The 19,994-nt window shown below is 48.7% G+C and overlaps 2 protein-coding genes across 14 annotated transcripts in view; one reads left to right on the forward strand and one right to left on the reverse strand.

The window, feature by feature from the left end:
* The window catches only part of RBBP5 (RB binding protein 5, histone lysine methyltransferase complex subunit), a 216,952-nt gene that overhangs the window by 153,677 nt on the left and 43,281 nt on the right, over positions 1 to 19,994 (forward strand). The gene's annotated exons all lie outside the window — the stretch shown is intronic.
* NFASC (neurofascin) overlaps positions 1 to 19,994 on the reverse strand; it is a 195,875-nt gene that overhangs the window by 46,809 nt on the left and 129,072 nt on the right. For 7 of the 13 annotated variants that reach the window (XM_055235353.1, XM_055235348.1, XM_055235347.1 and 4 more), the window contains 9 exons: positions 18,268 to 18,438; positions 13,963 to 14,013; positions 7,793 to 7,904; positions 7,172 to 7,356; positions 5,419 to 5,550; positions 2,752 to 2,895; positions 1,943 to 2,054; positions 1,410 to 1,576; positions 509 to 656 (listed from right to left, as the gene is read on the reverse strand). In XM_055235353.1, coding sequence (XP_055091328.1) covers positions 509 to 656; positions 1,410 to 1,576; positions 1,943 to 2,054; positions 2,752 to 2,895; positions 5,419 to 5,550; positions 7,172 to 7,356; positions 7,793 to 7,904; positions 13,963 to 14,013; positions 18,268 to 18,438 — 1,222 coding nt within the window. The remainder of the gene's footprint in view (positions 1 to 508; positions 657 to 1,409; positions 1,577 to 1,942; positions 2,055 to 2,751; positions 2,896 to 5,418; positions 5,551 to 7,171; positions 7,357 to 7,792; positions 7,905 to 13,962; positions 14,014 to 18,267; positions 18,439 to 19,994) is intronic. The other 6 variants (XM_055235344.1, XM_055235343.1, XM_055235356.2 and 3 more) reach the window with 1 other exon arrangement.

The following is a 19,994-nucleotide window of genomic DNA, read 5'->3' on the forward strand; positions in this document are numbered from 1 at the left end:
CTACACCAGTGAAATTAGGATCTGAGGAGCGGGGCAGGCATGGGTGTAGTAAAAGCATGCCAGGTTCAGTCAGGGCTGAGAGCTGGCTCAGATCAACCCTGCCCTCTGCTGAAGATTAGAGGTACTGCAAATAGGGCTGAAAGGCTGGAGCCTGGGATGCAGCGGAGGAGGAAAAGAGAAGACAGGGGCAAAAATGAAAGGGAAAAGAGGCGAAGTGAGGGGAGACAGGGAGAGGAGAAGTGAAGAGATTGAGAAGAGGGAGAGAGAGGAGGTGTAGGAGAGAGAAGCAGGGAGCTGGTGGGAGAGAGGGAGGTTGCGCAGGGTCGGTGGGGGGGTCTCCCCTGAAGCAGGGGAGTTGCCAAGGCCATCACCCCATCTGCAGAAGCTCCTTGGTGACATGCATGGCACGAGTTCCCTGTCCCTGTGTTCTTCCATGTATCACCAACAGCAAGGGAAAAGAAAATGCGCCTCAAACTAGCACTAGGAAGGGGAAAGGGGGAAGAGAAACCTGTTTCCAATATAGAGCGGCTCGTCATCCTTCAGCCAGGAGACAGTGAGCTTCAGGGAGGGGTCGTGCTTCACCCGACACTCCAGCTGCACCGTGGTGCCCCTTTTGGCCACCTGGTCCTCAGGCATCCGGTAGATCCTGGTGGGGTCTGTGGAGAAGCCCAGAGCACTCACCACTGGCCTGTTCTCTGCCCAGCATCCCCATGAGGCCACAAAATAGCATATGTCTGCCCTCGAGGCCTTAGGCCAACTACGGAGCGGGGCACAAACAGTATGCCATAGTATGAATGGGGCAGAGTTCTGGGTAGGTAATCCCAAAAGCAGGTAATGCCCCAAATCCTCGCCATCTGGCTCAGGAATATATGATGTAATTTCTGGGGTGGTAGTGGGGAGTTGGTGTGAGCAAAAGGTTTCCCTTCCTAATTCTCTTTGGACCACACTGATCCTAAAAGGACTCCACAGGTGCACATTGGGGAGCCCACTCCAGGTTAAAGACAGGTGTGGTGCATTTTCTTTTTTTTTTTTTTTTTGAGACGGAGTCTCGCTCTGTCGCCCAGGCTGGAGTGCAGTGGCACAATCTCGGCTCACTGCAAGCTCCGCCTCCTGGGTTCACGCCATTCTCCTGCCTCAGCCTCTCCGAGTAGCTGGGACTACAGGCGCCCACCACCATGCCCGACCAATTTTTTATATTTTCAGTAGAGACAGGGTTTCACCGTGGTCTCGATCTCCTGACCTCGTGATCCGCCTGCCTCGGCCTCCCAACGTGCTGGGATTACAAGCGTGAGCCACCGCGCCTGGCCAGGTGTGGTGCATTTTCAATGTGAATATTGCATGTGGATAACTGTGAGCATGGCCTCCTTGTCCCTCTCCAAACTCCCACTGGCGAACCCTCTCTCCTTTACCTTTGACCTCCAGGCGGACTTGGTTTTCAGCTTTGCCCAGGATGTTGGTGGCAACACAGGTGTAGATGCCTTGGTCCTCTTTGCGGATCATCTTAATTTCCAGACTGCCATTCTCATAAACATGGTAGTTGCCACCATCCAGGTTGCTTCCTTGCCCATTCTTAAACCTCACAACAGAGCAGCAGAACACACAGCATCCTGAGACAGGACCAGCCCAAGGGCAGGGGCAGTAGCCAATCAAGAGAGACCATGGGGGCTGTGGAAGGAGCCCCATGCTAGGAGGCTGGAGCCCTGAGCCTCGGGGGGTCTGCCTCTAACCACCACGTGGCCCTGGTAAGCCTCCATCCCTCTCAAGGTCTTAGCTTCCCCTTCTTCACAATGAGGGGGTTGATCCAGATGATCTGGTAACTTCCTCCCAGCTTTGACCCTTTAAGATTCCCAGGTCTTGTTGAACACCTACTATGTGCCAGATGGGAAGGAGAAGATGAGACAGGTGACCCCTGCTGTGGAAGGCCTGATCTCCTGGAACTTACCATCGCAGTGTGGGGATGGGAGACCCAAAGAAAGGGCAGTCCAGCCGTGTCCGGTTGTAAAGAATCACTCGAATGAGCTGGTTCCGGGGTGACAGCATCCGCGGAGGCACATCTGAAATTCCCAGAGAACCGATCTCGAGTGCTGAGTCTAACTCTTCCATCTCTTCCCCCTCGGTCTCACCTCTGCATGCCTTCTGCTTACAGCAGCTTCCCAAGCACTGAGACACCTTCCCCTATCAACCTTCCCTCCTTCAGGAAGCCCCTAAGGATTAGGTGGGGAAGGAGAAGCTTACTCCTTCCTCTGCCCTCAACCTACCCTACATCCAAATCCAGCTTTTGCAAAGAGCCTCCCCAAATTATCCAGCAGGTTCCATAGCTGCTCCCACCACAGCCCTAAGGCATTTCCTAGCTACCCCTCTCACCACCCTCTCCCTGCCCAGGGGGTGCAGCAAATATACTCAGAACAATTTCCCACCATGAGATCCAGCTGCGAACCCAGGGGAAGTCAACATGGATACACCAAGGAGATGGGACAGTCCCACTCTATCTCATCAGGGGAGGGAGAAGACTAAGATTGACTGCTCTGATGGAATTAACTATCTGCTCATCCAGCTTTGTGAATTTTAAGTCCTCCATCCCTCTTACAAATTTTTTTCCGTCTCCATGTTTCGCCTATCCACCATCCTCTTACCTCACCCAGCTTGGCCAATCCCCAGAGAAGAAAGTGTGCCCCATGACATAAACAAGCCCCAGGGCGACTGCGCAGTAGTGGAGAGGAGTGGGAGACAGGCTGCGAAGGGCACACTCACCCAGCACACTGACGAAGGCATTGGCCAGCAGGTAGCCATGCTCATTGGAGGTGTTGCACTGGTACACGGCCCTGCTGCTGATCTGGGTGTCCCGGAAGATGATGGTGTCTCCGGCCACCTCACGGTTTGGGTTAGGTGGTGCCGCTACAGACAAGAAAGAGACGCTCCTCATGAGAGATGGGGAGGGCAGGGTGAAGGGCACTTGGGGCTCTGGCCAGGGCTCCCAGGAACAAGGGGGTGCCGTGGGGAGCACCAGGTGGGGGGCCAGATGACAGGGCTTCTGGCCTCACCACTGCTGGGCTGTGACCTTGAGCCCTTCTCTGAACCTGTGGGGTTTATTTCTAATCTAGCCTAGAGTATGGAATATGAATTCCTGTTCGACCTACATACCCACTGGGCAGGTGTGGTTGAGAGCATTAGCTTTGGAAACAGAAAGGAGTTTTGGTTCTAACCACATCACTTCCTACCAGCATCATTCAATCTCTGTGAGCTTCAGTTTCCTTGTCTGCAGAATGGGAATAACAGATTACCTCATGGGGTTTTTGTGAAGATAACCTGAGATTTTATGCATGTACAAAGTGATGAACAGAAGGTCTAACACATACTGTTATTATCATTTTAATCGAATGTGCACATATTTAAGTGTGTTTTGAAAAGGACAAAACAGTATACAATAGACAGAACCTACCACCTTCCCATCCTCTGAAGACAGCATGCTCCGAACATTCACAAAGTTAAACCCATAAGCCAATGCCTCTTGAAAATGGAATGAGTCCTTGTATTTGACAAAGCTCACAGCTCTTCCCCCAAAATGTGTCCTAAACTGAGAGAGGATATTCTTGCCCACAGTTCTAGTACTGCTGGCTTGGGATGAAGAGAGCAGAGGCTGGAGAGGGCTGGGGGTCCACTTCACTCTGGGATCTGGGGTAAATCAACAAACCTTTCTGGGCCTCATTTCCTTCATCTGTAAGACGGGGAACAATCACTTCCACCTTTCCCCTACTCTAAGGAAGGCTAAGATAAGAGAACAATAATGAGCTGTAAAAACAAACATTTTCTAGAAATGTAAAGAATTGCCACTTTTCTCATCTTTAACCACTAGAAAGTGACTTTCCTTCCTAAGATTTCTGGACTAGGAAGCTGATGACTTAGCTTACAGAGTCCGTGAACGCATTCAAGATCACTCAGACCTACAGGGGAAGTCAGCGGAGGATGCAGGAGTCGCCCTGCAGGCGCCACTCCACAGATAGCCAGCCTGAGCCCGGAATCGGGGAATCAGCAGATGGGAAAGGAAGACAAGGTTAGCACCCTTATCATCCACGCCCAGGTCCCCACTCAGCGAAAAGGGACCAAGGAAGGCAATGCCAGAAACTTGTACACCTCCTTGCCTGGCAAATTCTCGTGCAACCAATTTTCCCCCAGTCACTCCCCTTACATGTTCCCTGGGGAGAGTGACAGGTGACCTTTCCAGGGCTGAGGCTCAGCTGCAAGTCCCGGGCTGCCTTTATTGAATGGTGCTGTAAAGTTTAGAGCAATTGCCTAGCTTACCCCCAAAGTCCTATTAAGACAGAGAGAACTGCAGAGGGCAGGCAGTGTCCTTATCTCTGCTTGTAGCTGGGGAGTAACATTTGCTGGGGATAACTAGGTTCAGTACTAGCTGGTGCAGTTGTATTGCAGACTCATGGCAACCCACAGCTTCACCACTTCCTAGCCATGTGATTTTGAGCAACTAATTGCACTGAGAAGAACCTTATTTCCTTACCTTAAATCGTTTGAGAGTAACGCAACAACGGGGTGCAGCATCTAGCACAGAATGTGGCATACAATAAATGTCTAAAAAGGTAAATTCTTACCCTCTCCTCTACCTGTGTCCCCTCTCTCCACCTGCTTCTACCAGCTGCTGCTCTTGAGTTAGATTCTGAGTTCTCACCATCTACTTTTCCCCCATTTGGTTGATACCATTGTTTACATTTCCTCTGACCACTTACAGAGAGTAAGGACAGGACATTCTGAAAAGTAAATGCAACCAGAGAGTCTATGATGTGAAAACTTAACCAAGGCCACTGATTATAAGGGGCCTTGGAGTCATCTACTGCAACCACCTGGGCAGGACTAAATGTCCCCAAAGTCTCAGCAGACTCAATAAACTGCACCTGTGCGTCTGCTCGTCTGGGGACAGTTCTTCCTCATATCTAACCATAATATTTCACATTATTGTACAACCCTGCTTCTTCTTTTGCCCTCAGCAGAGAGCGGAACTTGAGTAACCAACAATGGGTTACTGAGCTCTTCTCTACCTTCCCAGCCCCAGCCATGACTCAGAGCCCAATCACCCAGAGATGCAGCCACAGTCCCTAGGCCATCAACTGGGCTCTGAAGTTGTTCAGAGGGAGAAAGCAGAGATTTTAAAAACCCCAAGGGAGCAGAAATCCCTTCAGCATAGGAATATGACCACAGAGTTCCAGGCCCCCTGTTCTCTCACACAAAGAGAGGGTAGGTTTCCTGCCTCTTGAGATGTCCAAAGAGATGGACGGCTGAGAAACAGCCACCAGTGGGCTTCTCTTTTCCTGAACTTCTAGTGTGACCAGCACTGGCTACAGTGACGGGGATCTGAAGCCTTTGACAGGAGAGAGATGAGAGTCAGATGGACAACAGCTCGCTACTTACATTGCAAAGGTTCCCCATTCACCATCCACTGGACAGTGGGTTTGGGGTTTCCATTGGCTCGACACACCAGTCTCCCATCCTCGCCAGGAGCCAGGATAAGGTTCTTGGGTTCGTCCAGCCAGTAGGGAGCAGCTGGAAGACAAGACAGACATAGGCAGCGGAGTTAGATGGCATGGGACAGCCAGAAGGAGCCAAGCAGTCTCCCTCTAGTGTGGCAGGAGCCCCTTAGTCCCAGCACCAGGTGCTCACCACCTGCCCCAGGGCTCATCCTCACAGGGATAACTTGGTCCAGCCTGTTTCTGGCTGGCTTGGCTGCGCAGATGCTGATCTGTCTATTTTGAGTTCACAGAACAATAGTTCTAGGCTGGGGCTGCTCACTAGAATCCCCTGAAGAGCTTTTTTTAAAAAAGGGATGCTAGGGCCTGTCTCAGACCTACTAAATCAGAATCCTTACAGGAGGCCTGGGTGGCAAATTCTTCTAGAGGTCACCAGTGTTTGAGGTGTGCATCCAATGGCTCCACTGCCAGGGAAGGTGGTAAAGTGGGCACTGAGTTGGTCCCTCTGGATCTCTGTTTTGCAAGATCAGACCATTTAGGAAAAGCCTAGTGAACATTTCTTTAGGCATTGAACTTTGGTTAGAGTAGTTCTTTTTTTTTTTTGAGACGGAGTCTCGCTCTGTCGCCAGGCTGGGGTGCAGTGGCGCGATCTCGGCTCACTGCAACTTCCGCCTCCCAGGTTCAAGCAATTCTCCTGCCTCAGCCTCTTGAGTAGCTGAGATTACAGGCATGCCTCACCATGCCCAGCTAATTTTTGTATTTTTAGTAGAGATGGGGTTTCATCATTTTGGCCAGGATGGTCTCGATCTTCTGACCTCATGATCCGCCCACCTTGGCCTCCCAAAGTGCTGGGATTACAGGCATGAGCCACCATGCCCAGCTAGAGCAGTTCTCAGCTGGCCACCTTGTTCAGTTGTTTGGACAATTTTGTGAATATGTGGAAATGTGGATTTTTCTGAGAAGTGAGACTTTCAGATCAGATTATCAACAATTTTGATACTCACCCCCTACCCCTCAAAGTCTAAGAACTCCCTAGTTTGTGTATGGTGCTGAAGCCAAGGTCACAAGATCAACTGACTGCATGCTAAGAAAGTTTCTGTACTCTGATCTCGAATATCATCATCTCAACCATCCATACAGCCCCAGGCCAGTGACCAGTGCAGCCTGCCACACACAGCTGGGACCCATGATGACGTGTGCTCTGGTGCCTGCAATCACTCAGGTGGGCCCTCTTTGCTTTGGGGGGAAGGAAGTGATTTAAAAAAACAATTTTGGCCATGACCACTCCCCAGTTTTAAAAAGCAGCACAGCGTCATGCATAGGTACATAGACAGCACAGGCTCACGCGACACATCACGAACGGGAATGCAAAACAAAAGGAAAAAAAAGGCTCTGGGAATGATCCAAATGGGCCGTGGGAGGAAATTCACCTGCTGAGGGAACGTTGGCACCAAGGAGAGTTGGGTGATGGTCAGGGTGGATCTCCTTCCCTTAACACCCCCTGCCCCATGCACGGGCATGCACACACCCTCTCACGTCCAGCAAGTGACACCATCCATGGCAGATCGCCATTGCCATTGAGCAGTGGGCTGGAAGTCTCCCCGACTCACTCTGCCCCCAACCACCCTCAGAGGGAAGAGTGGGCATGGTGTTCAGGGTTGGCAACATAATCATAATGAGAAATACACACAACGTACCCTTTACTCTCACCGAGATCGTGTGCCGGATGCTGCCCATCTTGTTGGAGGCCAGGCAGAAATACTCCCCGGAGTCTTCCTCAGAGACATTGGTGATACGCAGGGCCTTATTAAAGTTCTCAAACTTGGCCTTATCAGATGGGAGGTCCCCACCTTTCTTGTACCATGCGATGTCTGGTGTTGGGCTAGGAGAGGCGCCAAGCAGGAAACAAGTTATCACTAAACGTGGCCTTTCTCCTCTTCTATACAGCTAGGGACACCCAGGTGGCCTAAAAGTATACTTGGGCCCAGGAGGATGCATGTCCTCTAAAAGGTGATCTTTCCTGCACAGAGGAGGATGCTCAGCCACAGAGAGCCTGAAGGCTTAGCTAAGGTCCCACGAGATTCTAACGCATATACAGGATGCCTAATCACCTTCTTTCTTCATTATCCAAAACAGAGATGGCCAGAATAGGATGGAGATGACTATGGTTTGCAACACCCTGCTCACTAGGGGCTGTTAGCTTCTCTTTTTGCTGTGCTACTGGTATGCACTAAATGTGGCATTAACAAGAGTATGAACAAGCTCCCATCCCCATCCTCCTGAGGGTGGCTAGAAGAGGGGCTGCAAACTGCACATACACCCCAGAGGCGATGCATTCCAGCAGGAGGTCCATGCCACGAAGCACCATCTGGCTGCTCGCGGTGCCCTGGGGATACATGAAGCTTGGTGTTCTTTCTGCAACTCCTCGGGCTGAAACAGGAGAGAACAAACTCCCATGAGCCTCCTTCCAGAAGGCAGACCCCACTAGGCCAACGCTGTCAGGCTAGAGAGAAATGGCATCACCGCCCCTGCCGGATCCTCCCAGCTGAAACCACCCCAAAGACTTGGGCGTCATTCAGTGAGGTGTGTTAGGAAGCTCGGGGGCTCCTCAGCCCCACCAGCATGAGAGAGACAAGCTCTAGGTTCTGAAGGGATCTGCCTGGAGGAGCCCAGCTTCCCTTGGGATCAGGGAATCTCCCCTTCCCTGGAATGGGGAAGGGCTGTCTGAGCAGCACGAGATCTATTCCCAAGCAGCTTGTGTTGGGATCCCAGAGGCCACTGTGTGGCCCCCAGGGCAGGCCATCTCAGCAGCGGTCCTTCTCCCCAGGCGGGGATCTGGAAGCAGAGAAGGCATGTACTGGGTCCACAGGACCTGCTCTTTGGGACCCTGAAAACAAGGTGCTGGGATGGAGTCACAAAGCCCGCACAAACAATCAGAAATGCAGGGAGAGTTATTAATGGCTTAGCAAACACACAGAGAGAGTTAATGAACAGAGATGACAGGAAATCACTCTGGGGCCAAGACCATTCTGCCTCCTCACTAATGACTTGGGAAGACAGCTGGGGAGGAGAGTAGTAATTACATGTGAGCTGCTCAGGGAGGGGGTGGGAGAAAAGTGGCCGCCAAATTGGAGGAGGTGATCTATAATGCAACTAGGCCAGAACAGTCAGGGGTCTGAAATCAATGAGATTCATGCAGGTCTTGAAGGCCAGGTGGCTCACAGAGATTGGCATTTTCAGGATGGCTGTTTCCCTGTAGAAGGGACATGACAGAGTGAATTCCACCTTCCCCGAGCCTCACCTCTTCCCCCAGAGCTCTTTGTATAGCTCTAGGGGAATGGGTAAGATGGAAGGGAAAAGAAAAAGAATTTTCCATCTGGAAACCCCAAGGCAAAAGGGAAACTGGAGGAAGTACCCCCCGGCCAAGGTGTACGATCGTACACAAGAATGGCTAAAAACAAAAATAGAAGCTGAGCCCACCCATGGGTTTAATGGGGTCTTAGACTCAGCTGGACAAGGGAGAGGTGGAGGGCAGGCAGAGTTGCCAGGAGCTGGGAGGCCTCAGAGACACCTGGGGTGAGGATGAAGACACTTATCCCGGGTTTAATCGGTGCTGGTAGAGTGAGGAGAGAGTGCGGATGGACTTTATCCAGATGTAACTGGTGCTTCCCTAAAGGAGCTTGCTGGGTTTGCTGGGGCCTGGCTGCACCCGTGGGGCTCCTGTTCTGGGGCACTCAACTCTCTCCCTCAGCACTGGTGGAGTGCAATTCATAGAGTTTGCTTCTATTTTATCTTTTTGTCAAAAGAAGAAAGGATGAAACATATGCAGAGGGTAACGAGGCTGATGGTACAATACACGGCATACAGCAAATGTTCAGTGAAGGTTTATGAGGTGAATGGATTGAAGGGGAAGAAGAGAACAAAAAATAAGGCAGCAATTTAACCCATATTATTTTTCTTTCTGTAGATGCCTCATCTGTCCCACCAGCACACACATTACAACAGTGACTACTGAAGGGGTTAATCCATTATGTGGTTAATTGGTTATCATCTATACCTATGACTTTTGTAGCATCCAATTCTCAGCACCAAGGAAGCCTGATACCAACAGCTTCCTCCCACCCACCGTCACGGAATCACCAAAACAACCAAGACACAGGGGCACTATGAGGAAAGGAGATTCTAGGGCAGAAGGCTCTGTTGTCAGGTTGGTGAATCTGTCCAGAGCTGGGAACCCTGGGATTATGTGGAAGAGGTCCCAGCTAAGTTGTCATACTCCTTCCACACTGGGACGAAATCTGCAGAAACCAATCTGTGACCCTATGCACATTTAATTTACACCATAATATGCGACACCACGAGCACACACAACCCAGCAAAGCAATAATGATGGGAAGGAGGAAAATTTAGCACAGAGTCCTGCTGTGGGTGCCTTGACACGTTGTAGCTGTGACTATAAAAAGGTTATAGCAATATTGCATTTGTAGGATGTGGGCTAGCAACAATAGAATTATCTTAAAGAAGGAGAAGCTACTGGAAACAAGCCAAAGTTCAAAAAAAGGGAAGAGCATCCTAAAAGTCGGAGGTCATAATCAGGGCCACCATTCAGTGAAAGTTTGCTAGGGACCATGCACTGTGCTGACAGCTCCATCCACACCACCATTTATGCTTAATCCTCACAGCAAACCTGGAGGGTTGTATCCCCATTTTCAGCAGAGGCAACTGAAGCTCAGTGAAGTCAACAGACTTGCTCAAGATTACAAGCTAGTTATGTTTTGGATTCTATATTATTTAGCACCAAAAACTTGTGCTTTCCACCCACTCTACATTGCCTCTCTGTCTAAAGATGGGCATCCCACTTGTTCCTACTTCTGACAGTCAGCTTCAGGAATATCTTTCTTATTCAAACCAAAGAAAACGCAAGGGCAAAAGAGGTAAAGGAGAAAGATATTTTTGTCTTAGTGAGCTGCTCTGGTGAAACTCTTCCACTATGTTTTACTATTCTCACTGTCTCAGCTAAGATCCCGTCTCTCCTCAGTGGATATTAAAAAAAAACTCAGGCCCAAGGTGGAAAAAAAGAAGCTGAGGAGGGAATTCAGCAGCTCTAAAGGCACCTCAGTTGGATTCTTAAAGGCATGGAAAATTTGAAGAAGATTTGGGGGGACACAGGATCATTAAGGAATGAGATGGCTGGCCCTAAAGGAAAGGTTATGAAGAAATGCAGTCAATTGCAGCAGGAGGAACTCATATGAAAATTTAGGAAGGATAATAGAGCTGGTGGCTTTGAGAGCCACTATTCTCAAAGAGGGTGCCTAATTTCCTTCCCTGGAGAAGTAGAGACAGGAAGACTCTAAGACAACAGTGATTACTAGATGAAACTCTAAATGGTGGCAGATGACTGTCTCATCTTATCATGAGACACCCTCTTTCATCATGGAGGCAGGGATCCCTGCAGAGTATTGGTTATTCGCCCTGATCTTCAGAGTGGGGTCTGACCTAATGCCTGATCAAACTCAGAGTCCATATGCTAAAGCTCATATCTGTGTGGATTCAGGAAGAGCTTCCCTCGCCGGCTCATCTGACTTCTTGCCCAGGGACAGTCAGTCCTCTCCTGCTCTCGTAAGCTGTGGCTCAGAGTGGGCTCATGGGTTTCTGGGGAAATATGGTCAGCTAGCAGACAACAGGAGATGGCAATGCCTCAACCATGTTGGCCTTAAAGGTCCAATGACAAATGCCTCTTGATCATCTCTGTTGAGGAAACACCAAGACTGCTGACAACCTTAGTTGCCCCCCTCTGTCAAGTGCTGTGTGTTAGCAGGACAAGAAAGTTCAATGAATCAGACGTATCTGAGGACCTCTGCCAAAAACAGCTTTTAGGGGCATCTGTATCCTACATCCAGACCACTTTGCTGCTTTTGATTCTCAGAATTGAGAACCAGAGACTCATGGGGCCAGATTCTTGGCATCTCATTCACCTCTCTTGCTCTAGGAATGGCTGACCAAACAACCCCAGAAGATAGGAAAAACTCTTTGTCTAGTAATATTTGATACCTTTCAGTGCCAGGAAATTTCTCCTGTAAGTTTAACCCAAATCTCATATGCAGTAGTTGGAGCTTTTCTTCTTGTGCAGTTCTCAGCACAGCGGAGGATTTGAACAGCTTTTGTTTCTCTAGTCTGCCCTACAGTTTCTCCCTCTATGGTACTTTCTTCCTATAATTGCACCTGCTTTTCGCCCCTTGGCTTCTCTTTAAGTTCTCTCTGTCCTTCTTAATTTCAGAAGCATAGAAGAACTATCCAGGATACAGTCAATACTAAACCATTCCCTTTAAAACCAATAATGGGTAACATTTGTTAAGTATCGAGAATGTGCCCAACACATACTAGGAACCATAAGCACATTCTCCTGTTTAATCTTCACAACAATCCTATGAGACAGGTAATACATCCATTTGGCAGATGAGAACATTAAAGTTCTGAGACACTAAATGACTTACTCAGCATCACTCAATGGTATGTCCCGGACCCTGGATTTAATTAAAGGCAGTCTACCTCAGAGCACACACTCTTAACCACTTGGTCTCCTCACCTGGCTGAATCCTAAGTGGCAAGTTACAATCTCAGACCAGATTCTCCTGCCACTCAGCAGGTCAGGGGGCACCTGGCAGTGTTCAGAGGATACCAATCCACTCTAGAAATCACTAAAACAAAACAGAAGTATGGGGTGGCCCTCCTGCTACAAAAGAGACATGCCATATTTCAGAGCCAAACAGAGAGAAGCACTGGGCACTTTTCATCAAGTCTGTCTGTCCAAATGCCTGCACTCCAGAAAGAAGTCTTCCTCCTTCCTTCCGTTTCCCTTTGATTTCTTGCTAGAAGCATCAGCCTAGTTGTCTTTTGTTCAAAATGTGTCTCCCTTTGACTGTATATCCTTTCCAGCAGCTTCATACTTGGGTCAGCTCCGTCCTACCCTGGATTGAGGACAAGCGGTCAATCTTCAGGTAAACTCTTGTAAGCTTTGCTTGTTTCATAGTCCTGGATGGATCTCATAACTCCTATCCATTCTCTTGCAATAATAGTTTGATCAATGGTCACAAACTGGTTTAAGTGACCAGAATCACTCAAACTTATTCCACTGATAAAACAACTCTATGTGTATGTTCCCCTGCATGGCTTATCTTACATAAAGTGAGGAACTTAGATCAGATGGTCTCTAAGGGACCTTCTGGCTCTGATGCACTCTGGCTTACAGAATACTTCCTATAACAGATTACCTGGAATCCAATTTAGAACAAGGCCCATTCCATACCAGGGCTCTGGGGCTCTTAACACAATAGTGGTTGGCCCTATTATCTTGAAAACAAACAATGCTTAGAATCCAACAAAGGTCCCCTGATTCCTTGGGTAGTAAATCTCTTTGGCAGGATCTCAGTGTGGTTCTAGCTGCTTGGTGCCAAGTTAGAGCCTTTGCCTCTCTCCCTGGCTCGTGCTCCCTCATCCCATCCCCTAGTCCAGTCACTCATCATCCTTTATATTAGCACATCACCGTGCAGACACTTCCTATCTGTTTCAACCCACAGTGAGGTCCCTTGAGGACCTGCAGCCTCAGCTTCTGAGGCATAACTAATGATGGGCCAGCTGCCTCACCAGAGCCAGCAAATGATGGTGCCTCTGGCTGCTCAGGGAAAATAAGACATTCTTGAGCCATGGTGAGGGGTAACTCAGGTGTGGAAATAGCCAATTACCCTATTAATCAGACTAAGCAACCAGCTGTGTGAAGAGTTAAAACCATGCCTCATTGTAATTGCTCCATGTCTCGCAAGTGTGGACTGGTGGGCATTTGATTTGCATACACTACCAGAGGAGGAGAGAGGCCTAGGTGAGAGGGTACAGTGGATGGTTTCACCTCATTTATACTCATCTTGAAAGAGAACTCAGAGCTGGGCTCTTACTCCTATTGCCCAGATGGATTTTAAAGAGACATGGGACCTCACTGTGAAATGGTACTCCTGGTAACTAAGGTGAGATTACAAAGCAGGCAATTCCTATCTAGAGTTAACTGAACATACTAACAAGCTTTCTGTGTTCTTTCAACTACCAATAGGAAACAGACTTCCTGTTTTCTCTTCACTATGGAACTCACCTATTTTAATATAGTCTCCCTTCATCCATTCCTGATTCCTAAGCTTCTACTTTTTCAGTAAAAGTTCCTGCTTTTCAAGAAGTTCTTTTGAAGTCCTACCCTGGTTTGAACCACTTGTTGAGAATTCAGCAACTTGTGGCATGCCTATTAGAGGAGACCACACCACCAGGTGAGCCACCTCAAACCCCCACACTGCCTCCTGGCAGGCAGCCTTCTGGAGGTGTCACCTTGACACCCTGGCTGGGCCAGCTGCCACCCAGCAGGAGTTAATGACGTGGTATCAGTCAAGTTAGGCAAACTGGGGTTAGCACAGGCAAGGTTACTCCCAAGGTTACCGCTGCGACTCACCACTGTACATGTCAGGGTGGTTTCTTAAGGACGAGTCATTATAAGGGTGGTCTGTAATAAACAAAAGAGGGTGAGCAAACAGGAGGCTACGGAGAAGTCACAGAGGCATAAACGGGGAGAGAAAAAACAAATGCAAAGCCACAAAAATAACCGAGGAGGGCAGCAGTGGTCTTTTGCAAAGGAAAGACACGGCATATTTGGAAAGGCAATACGCTCAGTGAAGAACAAGCAACATAAAACAGCCCACAAAAGGAGAAAAAAAAGGTTAAATCCTGCAAAAGAAGGCAATAATAAAATAATGTTTTTTTTAAATTAAATAAATTAGATTTGAACTTTAATTATTTGGTCCTGCTATATTTTCAAACAAATGAGAGAAAGATTAGTGGTGTCCTGTAGCCATCTTTTGAACAACTCCTTCTTATCAAAATCCTCAGTTCCCAGGACTCTGGGTCAGGCCAGCTCTTGGAGCAGCTAAAGAGAAAGGAGTGTTAGTGAGCTCCAGGGAAGAGCAAAGTGCTGCCTGGGCAGAAGCTAAGCTGCAGGGGGTTGGCGGTAAATGGGAGGAGGTCATTGACCAAAAGAGTGGGGCCAAGGGGCCCTGGCCGCACCCAGCAACATGTGTCACTGGAGTCTGACCAGGTGGGCACCACTGTGATCTTGGAGATGTCTCTGTTGGCGGAAAGCTCTCCTCGTGAGGATGCCGGGAGAGGTTCAGTGAGGTGGGGAGAACATCCCTGAGGTTCAGGCTTTAGAATTTAGAAATGGAGCTTGGGACAGGAGAAAGTGCAAGCTGTGAGTTCTACACTTCAGACTAGGAAAGTCCTGCTGAACGTTCTGGAGGTTCGAAGCTCTCTAGACTATGCAGGATTGAAGACATTCCTTATGGAGCAAGATCAGTGGCTTCAGTTCCAATGTTAGGTAATTCAAACTCGTGGGCATTTACTCCTTAATGAGAAAGACATTTCAGAAGAGGACACATCATCACGCCAGCGTCCTGAAGGAGCTTTTCCCTCTCTACCTCCGGTCCCTTCCAGCAACTGGGTTCAAATTGTGACAGTACTAAAAGGGGGTGGGGTACAGCTGACTGGAAGCCAAGCAGATGGCCCTGAGGAGCCCAGAACACGGTCCAACTGCCTGAGGGACGACAGGGGCTCTGCCAAAACATTTGCATATTTGACGACAGATCCAATCCTATTACAGCTAGTTGCAAGAGGTATGAGTCCTTTTCTGGGACTGGCATTGCATTGCATTCCCAAATCTGCTTACCACCTGGTAGGAAGATTTTCATTATTCAAAACTGTCTCTTAAGATGGGGTTTGTTGTAAAGACCCAGGCTGTTTGGGAAGTCTGCTTGGGTCCATCTGGAGCTAAAGGCAGGAACTAATCCACAATGTAACGAAGAGATGGGGTGGCCCAAGGGCAGGTGGGGGCTGCAGCTGGGCTTGGGAGGCAACTCTGTTCCTCTCCTCGGGGTGGATGGTGGCACATACAGATGATAGGGCCCTTCCTTCATGCTCCCATGTCACCAGGTGAAATGCAACCTATCTCTCTCCAGAGAAGTCACCCACACCCAGAACTGACCTCACGGTTTGTGAATTCTGGAGCACATGTGAGAAATTCAGGGAAACTTCTTTGACTGCTCCAAGAATGTCATTTAGACACTGGGGGAAGAAGGGGTGTGCTCTGGTGTCTGCCTCAGGGAGGACCCTCCTTGCTTACCACAGTTGCCTCTTATTGCATCAGGACGCACCCAGCACCTGTTACAGCATGGGCAAAGTGGGATGGGCCCAGCTCTGTAGCCCAACTCCACTGCTTATCTTTGACTGCATTCCAGGTTTTGAAAATGATTTCAGATTACCCAGTATTTTGCATTATATACCATTCTCAACTTCCTTCAATGCAGGTAATAAAAATGGGACATGATGAGATTTATTTCTTCCCAAATGGGCAAACTGTGACAGGAGTGCCTGGTGAGAATAGGGCCTTTGAAGCTGCCCCTGCCTGCTTTGCCTCCCACCCCAGACCTGGTTCTGAAGGTACAAGAAAAAGCCTGTGTCCTCTCCAGACAGGAAAGTAGAGAGAGCACCACTGTGCTATTTTAAGCAACTGTGTCCAATTCTGGGCTGGCTCAGATGCCCACAACTTGCTCCCAGCCAGAGCTGCCCCTGGGAGAACTCCAGGAAGCTGATGGGGCTCTGTTCCAATCACCTAGGGGGTTTCTCTGCCATTCGGAGGAAAGAGTTTTCAGTGGAATAGAGGACCCAGAAATGAAGCACTAACAAACATCTCTTACTTCTTCTGGTAGAGAAAAGAGTGTTTCTGGAAAGTCCAACTTCTACACGTTGTTTAAATCTCTAACTGCAGAGGAAGTTAGTTAATTCTACAGAGAAAGACTCTTCACCACCTCAGTCTCTTGGCCTCTGCTCTACTCTGTGTGACAGTGATGGGCTCTGCCCAGGATGGCAGAAGGTCAACTGACTCAGTTCCAAAAGCAGCAGGCCGATTTCCACCGTCGTCCGGGCAAGGAGAGAGGGGCCCCGGTGGTGATGCTGACGGCTGTCCAGGCTCAGCTCAGCGAGCATCTTATCTTGTTTTTGACATCCCTGCTCCTCCCCCTGCCAATGCTGTTAGTTCTGTCCTGGCTGCTGAGACCACTCCGAGGTCCTGGGCAGACTACACTGTCCTCCCCAGCTCAGCCAGTTGGCAGGCAGTCACCCTGATGTGGACCGAGGAGACACTGCAGACAAACCAACTTTCTCCTCCAAGGGCTCTCCCTGGGCTTGCGTCAGGAATGAGAAAGTCAGGGACGGGGGAGCAAGCAGAGTGAAGCCAGGTCACCCTGCCAGGAACGCGAGGGGCTTGCTGCAGGTGTCAGGCAACCTGCCGGCTACCACCTTCTGCAGCCCAGCACCAGCGCAGATCAGTGCTTGGGGACATTGCAGAGGCAGGAGGCGGTGATTAGAAGAGGGCAGAATGGAGTTCCAAGACAGAACGGAGAGAAGGAAAAGAAGAAAGAAAAAGAAAGAGGGAGGAGAAATAAGCAAGTGAAAAAGAAAAGGGAAGAAAATGAAAAGGTGAAAGAAAAAAAAAAGAAAACATGAGAAGGGGAAGAAAAAAGGAAGCTGCTTCCTTTTGGATCCACCTCTGTGCCATGGTTGGCTCTCAGGACCACCTGCCTCCATCATCAGCAGGGATGAGGAGGAAGGAAGAGAACGCTAATGGTCACACCCCCTACCTGTCCTGAATGAGAAGTGATCTTGCCAGAACCTCTCCTGACCCACACCCACCTGGGGAGCCATTGTCCACCACCTCTGCAGGGGCTCCAGGAAGCCAGGGTCAGCCTATTTTCTCTGACCTTTGCAAACTGCCAGCACCCACATGTGCCCTCTACTGGCCTCCCTGACAATCCTTGCTGTCCAGAGCATCGAAAACAACACTCACAGCATGAGTCAGACTAAGGTCTGTTTTTTGGGGGGCTCCTTTATGGAAGGCGTGTTACAAATCCATGGTGTACAACAACATAGACAACTTCCAACGTCCTGAGTGGGCTAAGACTTTGCAGCAAAAGCTCTAGGCTGCCTTGTCCTTGCCAAGAAGAACATTTCTGACTAAGCTTCTCTCTCTCCTCAAAGGAGAGCCACCAACACTATAATGGGTCGGGAAATGCTGATTTGCTTTTGTACCAGCCAAACAGAATCAGGGAATAGAAACGGAAACAAATAAAACTAAAACATAAGCCTGCAACTTACAAACATAGCGATTCCATATGGTTCAGCATATACATATTACAGAATCAAATAAAATTTATTTTGGTGTCTGCACTAATTTTCATATTTTCTGCTATGAGTTTCTTACACAAATAAAGATAACCAAACAATGGGAAGAAATAAAAGAAATAATCAAGCTGTGTCCAGAGAGGGGTTCTAGATGACCATTGGAAGCAGTGGTTCTCAAACTCTGGGGTGCACTTGAATTGCTTGGAGGGCTCATAAAGAACAAAGAGGCTCAGGGCTGTTAAGGTGCGATAGGCTGTTTCTGGGTACGCTGCCAGGTTCTAAGGTGATTCTGATTCCCACCAGAATTTGAGAAGGATTGACTTAGAGTAGGACCAAGTTTAACTCAAGGTTTCACCATCGAGAGAGATCGTTTAAGAGCAGCTGAAGTGGCTCAGGCACCATGAGCTGGAAGGATATCTGGGTCAGCCTCAAGGACAAGTCTCCCCCTAGACTCAGGTACCTAGGGCTGGGTGGGGTCAGTGGGCTTCTTTCTTTGGCCCCCAGCCCCGGGACAGGGGTCTGCACTTACTGGTGAGGACCTTGAGGGTGAAAGGGTTCTTCTGCTGGATGGTGTGGGTGAAGTGGAAGCGGGCGTTGCAACTGTAGTCGGTCTGCATGTCCTGCAGCATCACGTTGGAGAAGTATAGGTCTCCGTTATGGCCCTGAGAGACACGTTTGTCTTGGGTGATGGGCTCCATGGCTATAAGAAAGCAGAGGTACAGCAGCAGGTTAGTAGTAATAACAATAATCATTACCACTGCAGTCGTGGCGATAGAACACTTTACAGAGGGTCAGGTGGCGACCAAGAGCTTGACATTACTTGGTCTAATCCTCTCAACTCTGAAGTATGGCTTATTCCCATTTTACAGATCAGAAAGCAGAGGAGGTAATGTGTCCAGCATTGCAAAGGCAGAGAGGAGAGCAGGATTTTAGGTGCAGACCTGCCTGCCTACCATGTCCATGTTCTATGACCACACTTTTCTCTTTCCTGTTCACGCCACAAAAGATCTCACTGGCCGTGGGACCAGCAGAAGGAACACAAGCCTTCAGGTGCTCCCCAAGGTTCAAATTCTCAAGCTAGCAGTGAGAGCACTCTGAGGCCAGGGACCACGATCTGTTCATCTTATGCCCCAGCACCTGTCTTAGGACTCGGCATATAGGAGGCACTCAACAGTTTGCTGAATTAAATGAAATTGAACTTGGCTTGGCTGCATTTAATAAAAATGTAATCAATTATAATGTATACCTTTGTTTTTTATTCCTAAGAAGAAAGCACTACTGATTATAACTGTAAGATATATGCCAATGTACGTCATTGGACGTACATCATCAGATTTAAGAGGCCTTTCAATTTTAGAGATGTGAAAATATGAAAATGTCTGATCAATGATATCATTGGAGTGTCTGAAAATGTTGACTGTATTTTCTTTTCTTTCTTTTTTTTTTTCCAAGTGCTGTATCTGATGTAAATTCAAAAGACCAGGTTTCCAGGCTGTTAGGTTAGTTAGAATATACCTAAAGCTGACTACTCACAGCTATCTCCTTCCTATCCCCACAATTGTTTTTTAAGTCACCATTTCTTAAAGCACAAGGTTAATGATGCCAACTTCCCCAAAATGGGCTGGTCAGCTCTTCAAACCATTCCTGATTTACTGTAGGCCTACTATGTGCCAGGCACTGTGCTAGGTGCTGGTGAAAGATGGGCAAGATTGTTACTGCCCTCAAATAACTTCCAGTTTAGTAGAAGAGACAGCAGATAAATAAACAATTGCAATGCAGCGTGGTGAGCAGAACACACCAGTTAGAAGGGGATTAACTGCAGAAAAGAACCCAATGCATTCAAGGGGGTCCTAAGCTGAGCCTTGAAGCCTGCATATCTTATACCAGCAGAAAAGACAGAAGAGCTGAGGTTTCTAAGGAGCTGGAAGAGTGTGTGCTAAAGGCTAAGAGTACATAGCCCACTCAGTGGTGTAAGTGGATGAGGTGAGACAAGGGCTGGAGAGGCAGAGGGCCAGACCTGGAAGGGGACTCGGTGCCAGCGAAAGGGATCTGGACCGTTATTTTGAGGTGATGGAGGAGCCAACGAAAGGCTTTAAGCAGATGAATGAAACTATCAATTAACTATCACATTTTCAGAAAGACCAGGGAGGCCTGTTATGGATAATTCTTGTAACCTACAGAAAAACTGATGGTGGCCGGGGCAGGGGGGATGTCAGTGAGGATGGAAAGAAGAGAAGGGTCTAGGATCTACTTGGG

This window comes from Symphalangus syndactylus, chromosome 19 (assembly GCF_028878055.3).
Source record: "Symphalangus syndactylus isolate Jambi chromosome 19, NHGRI_mSymSyn1-v2.1_pri, whole genome shotgun sequence".
Taxonomy (NCBI): domain Eukaryota; kingdom Metazoa; phylum Chordata; class Mammalia; order Primates; family Hylobatidae; genus Symphalangus; species Symphalangus syndactylus.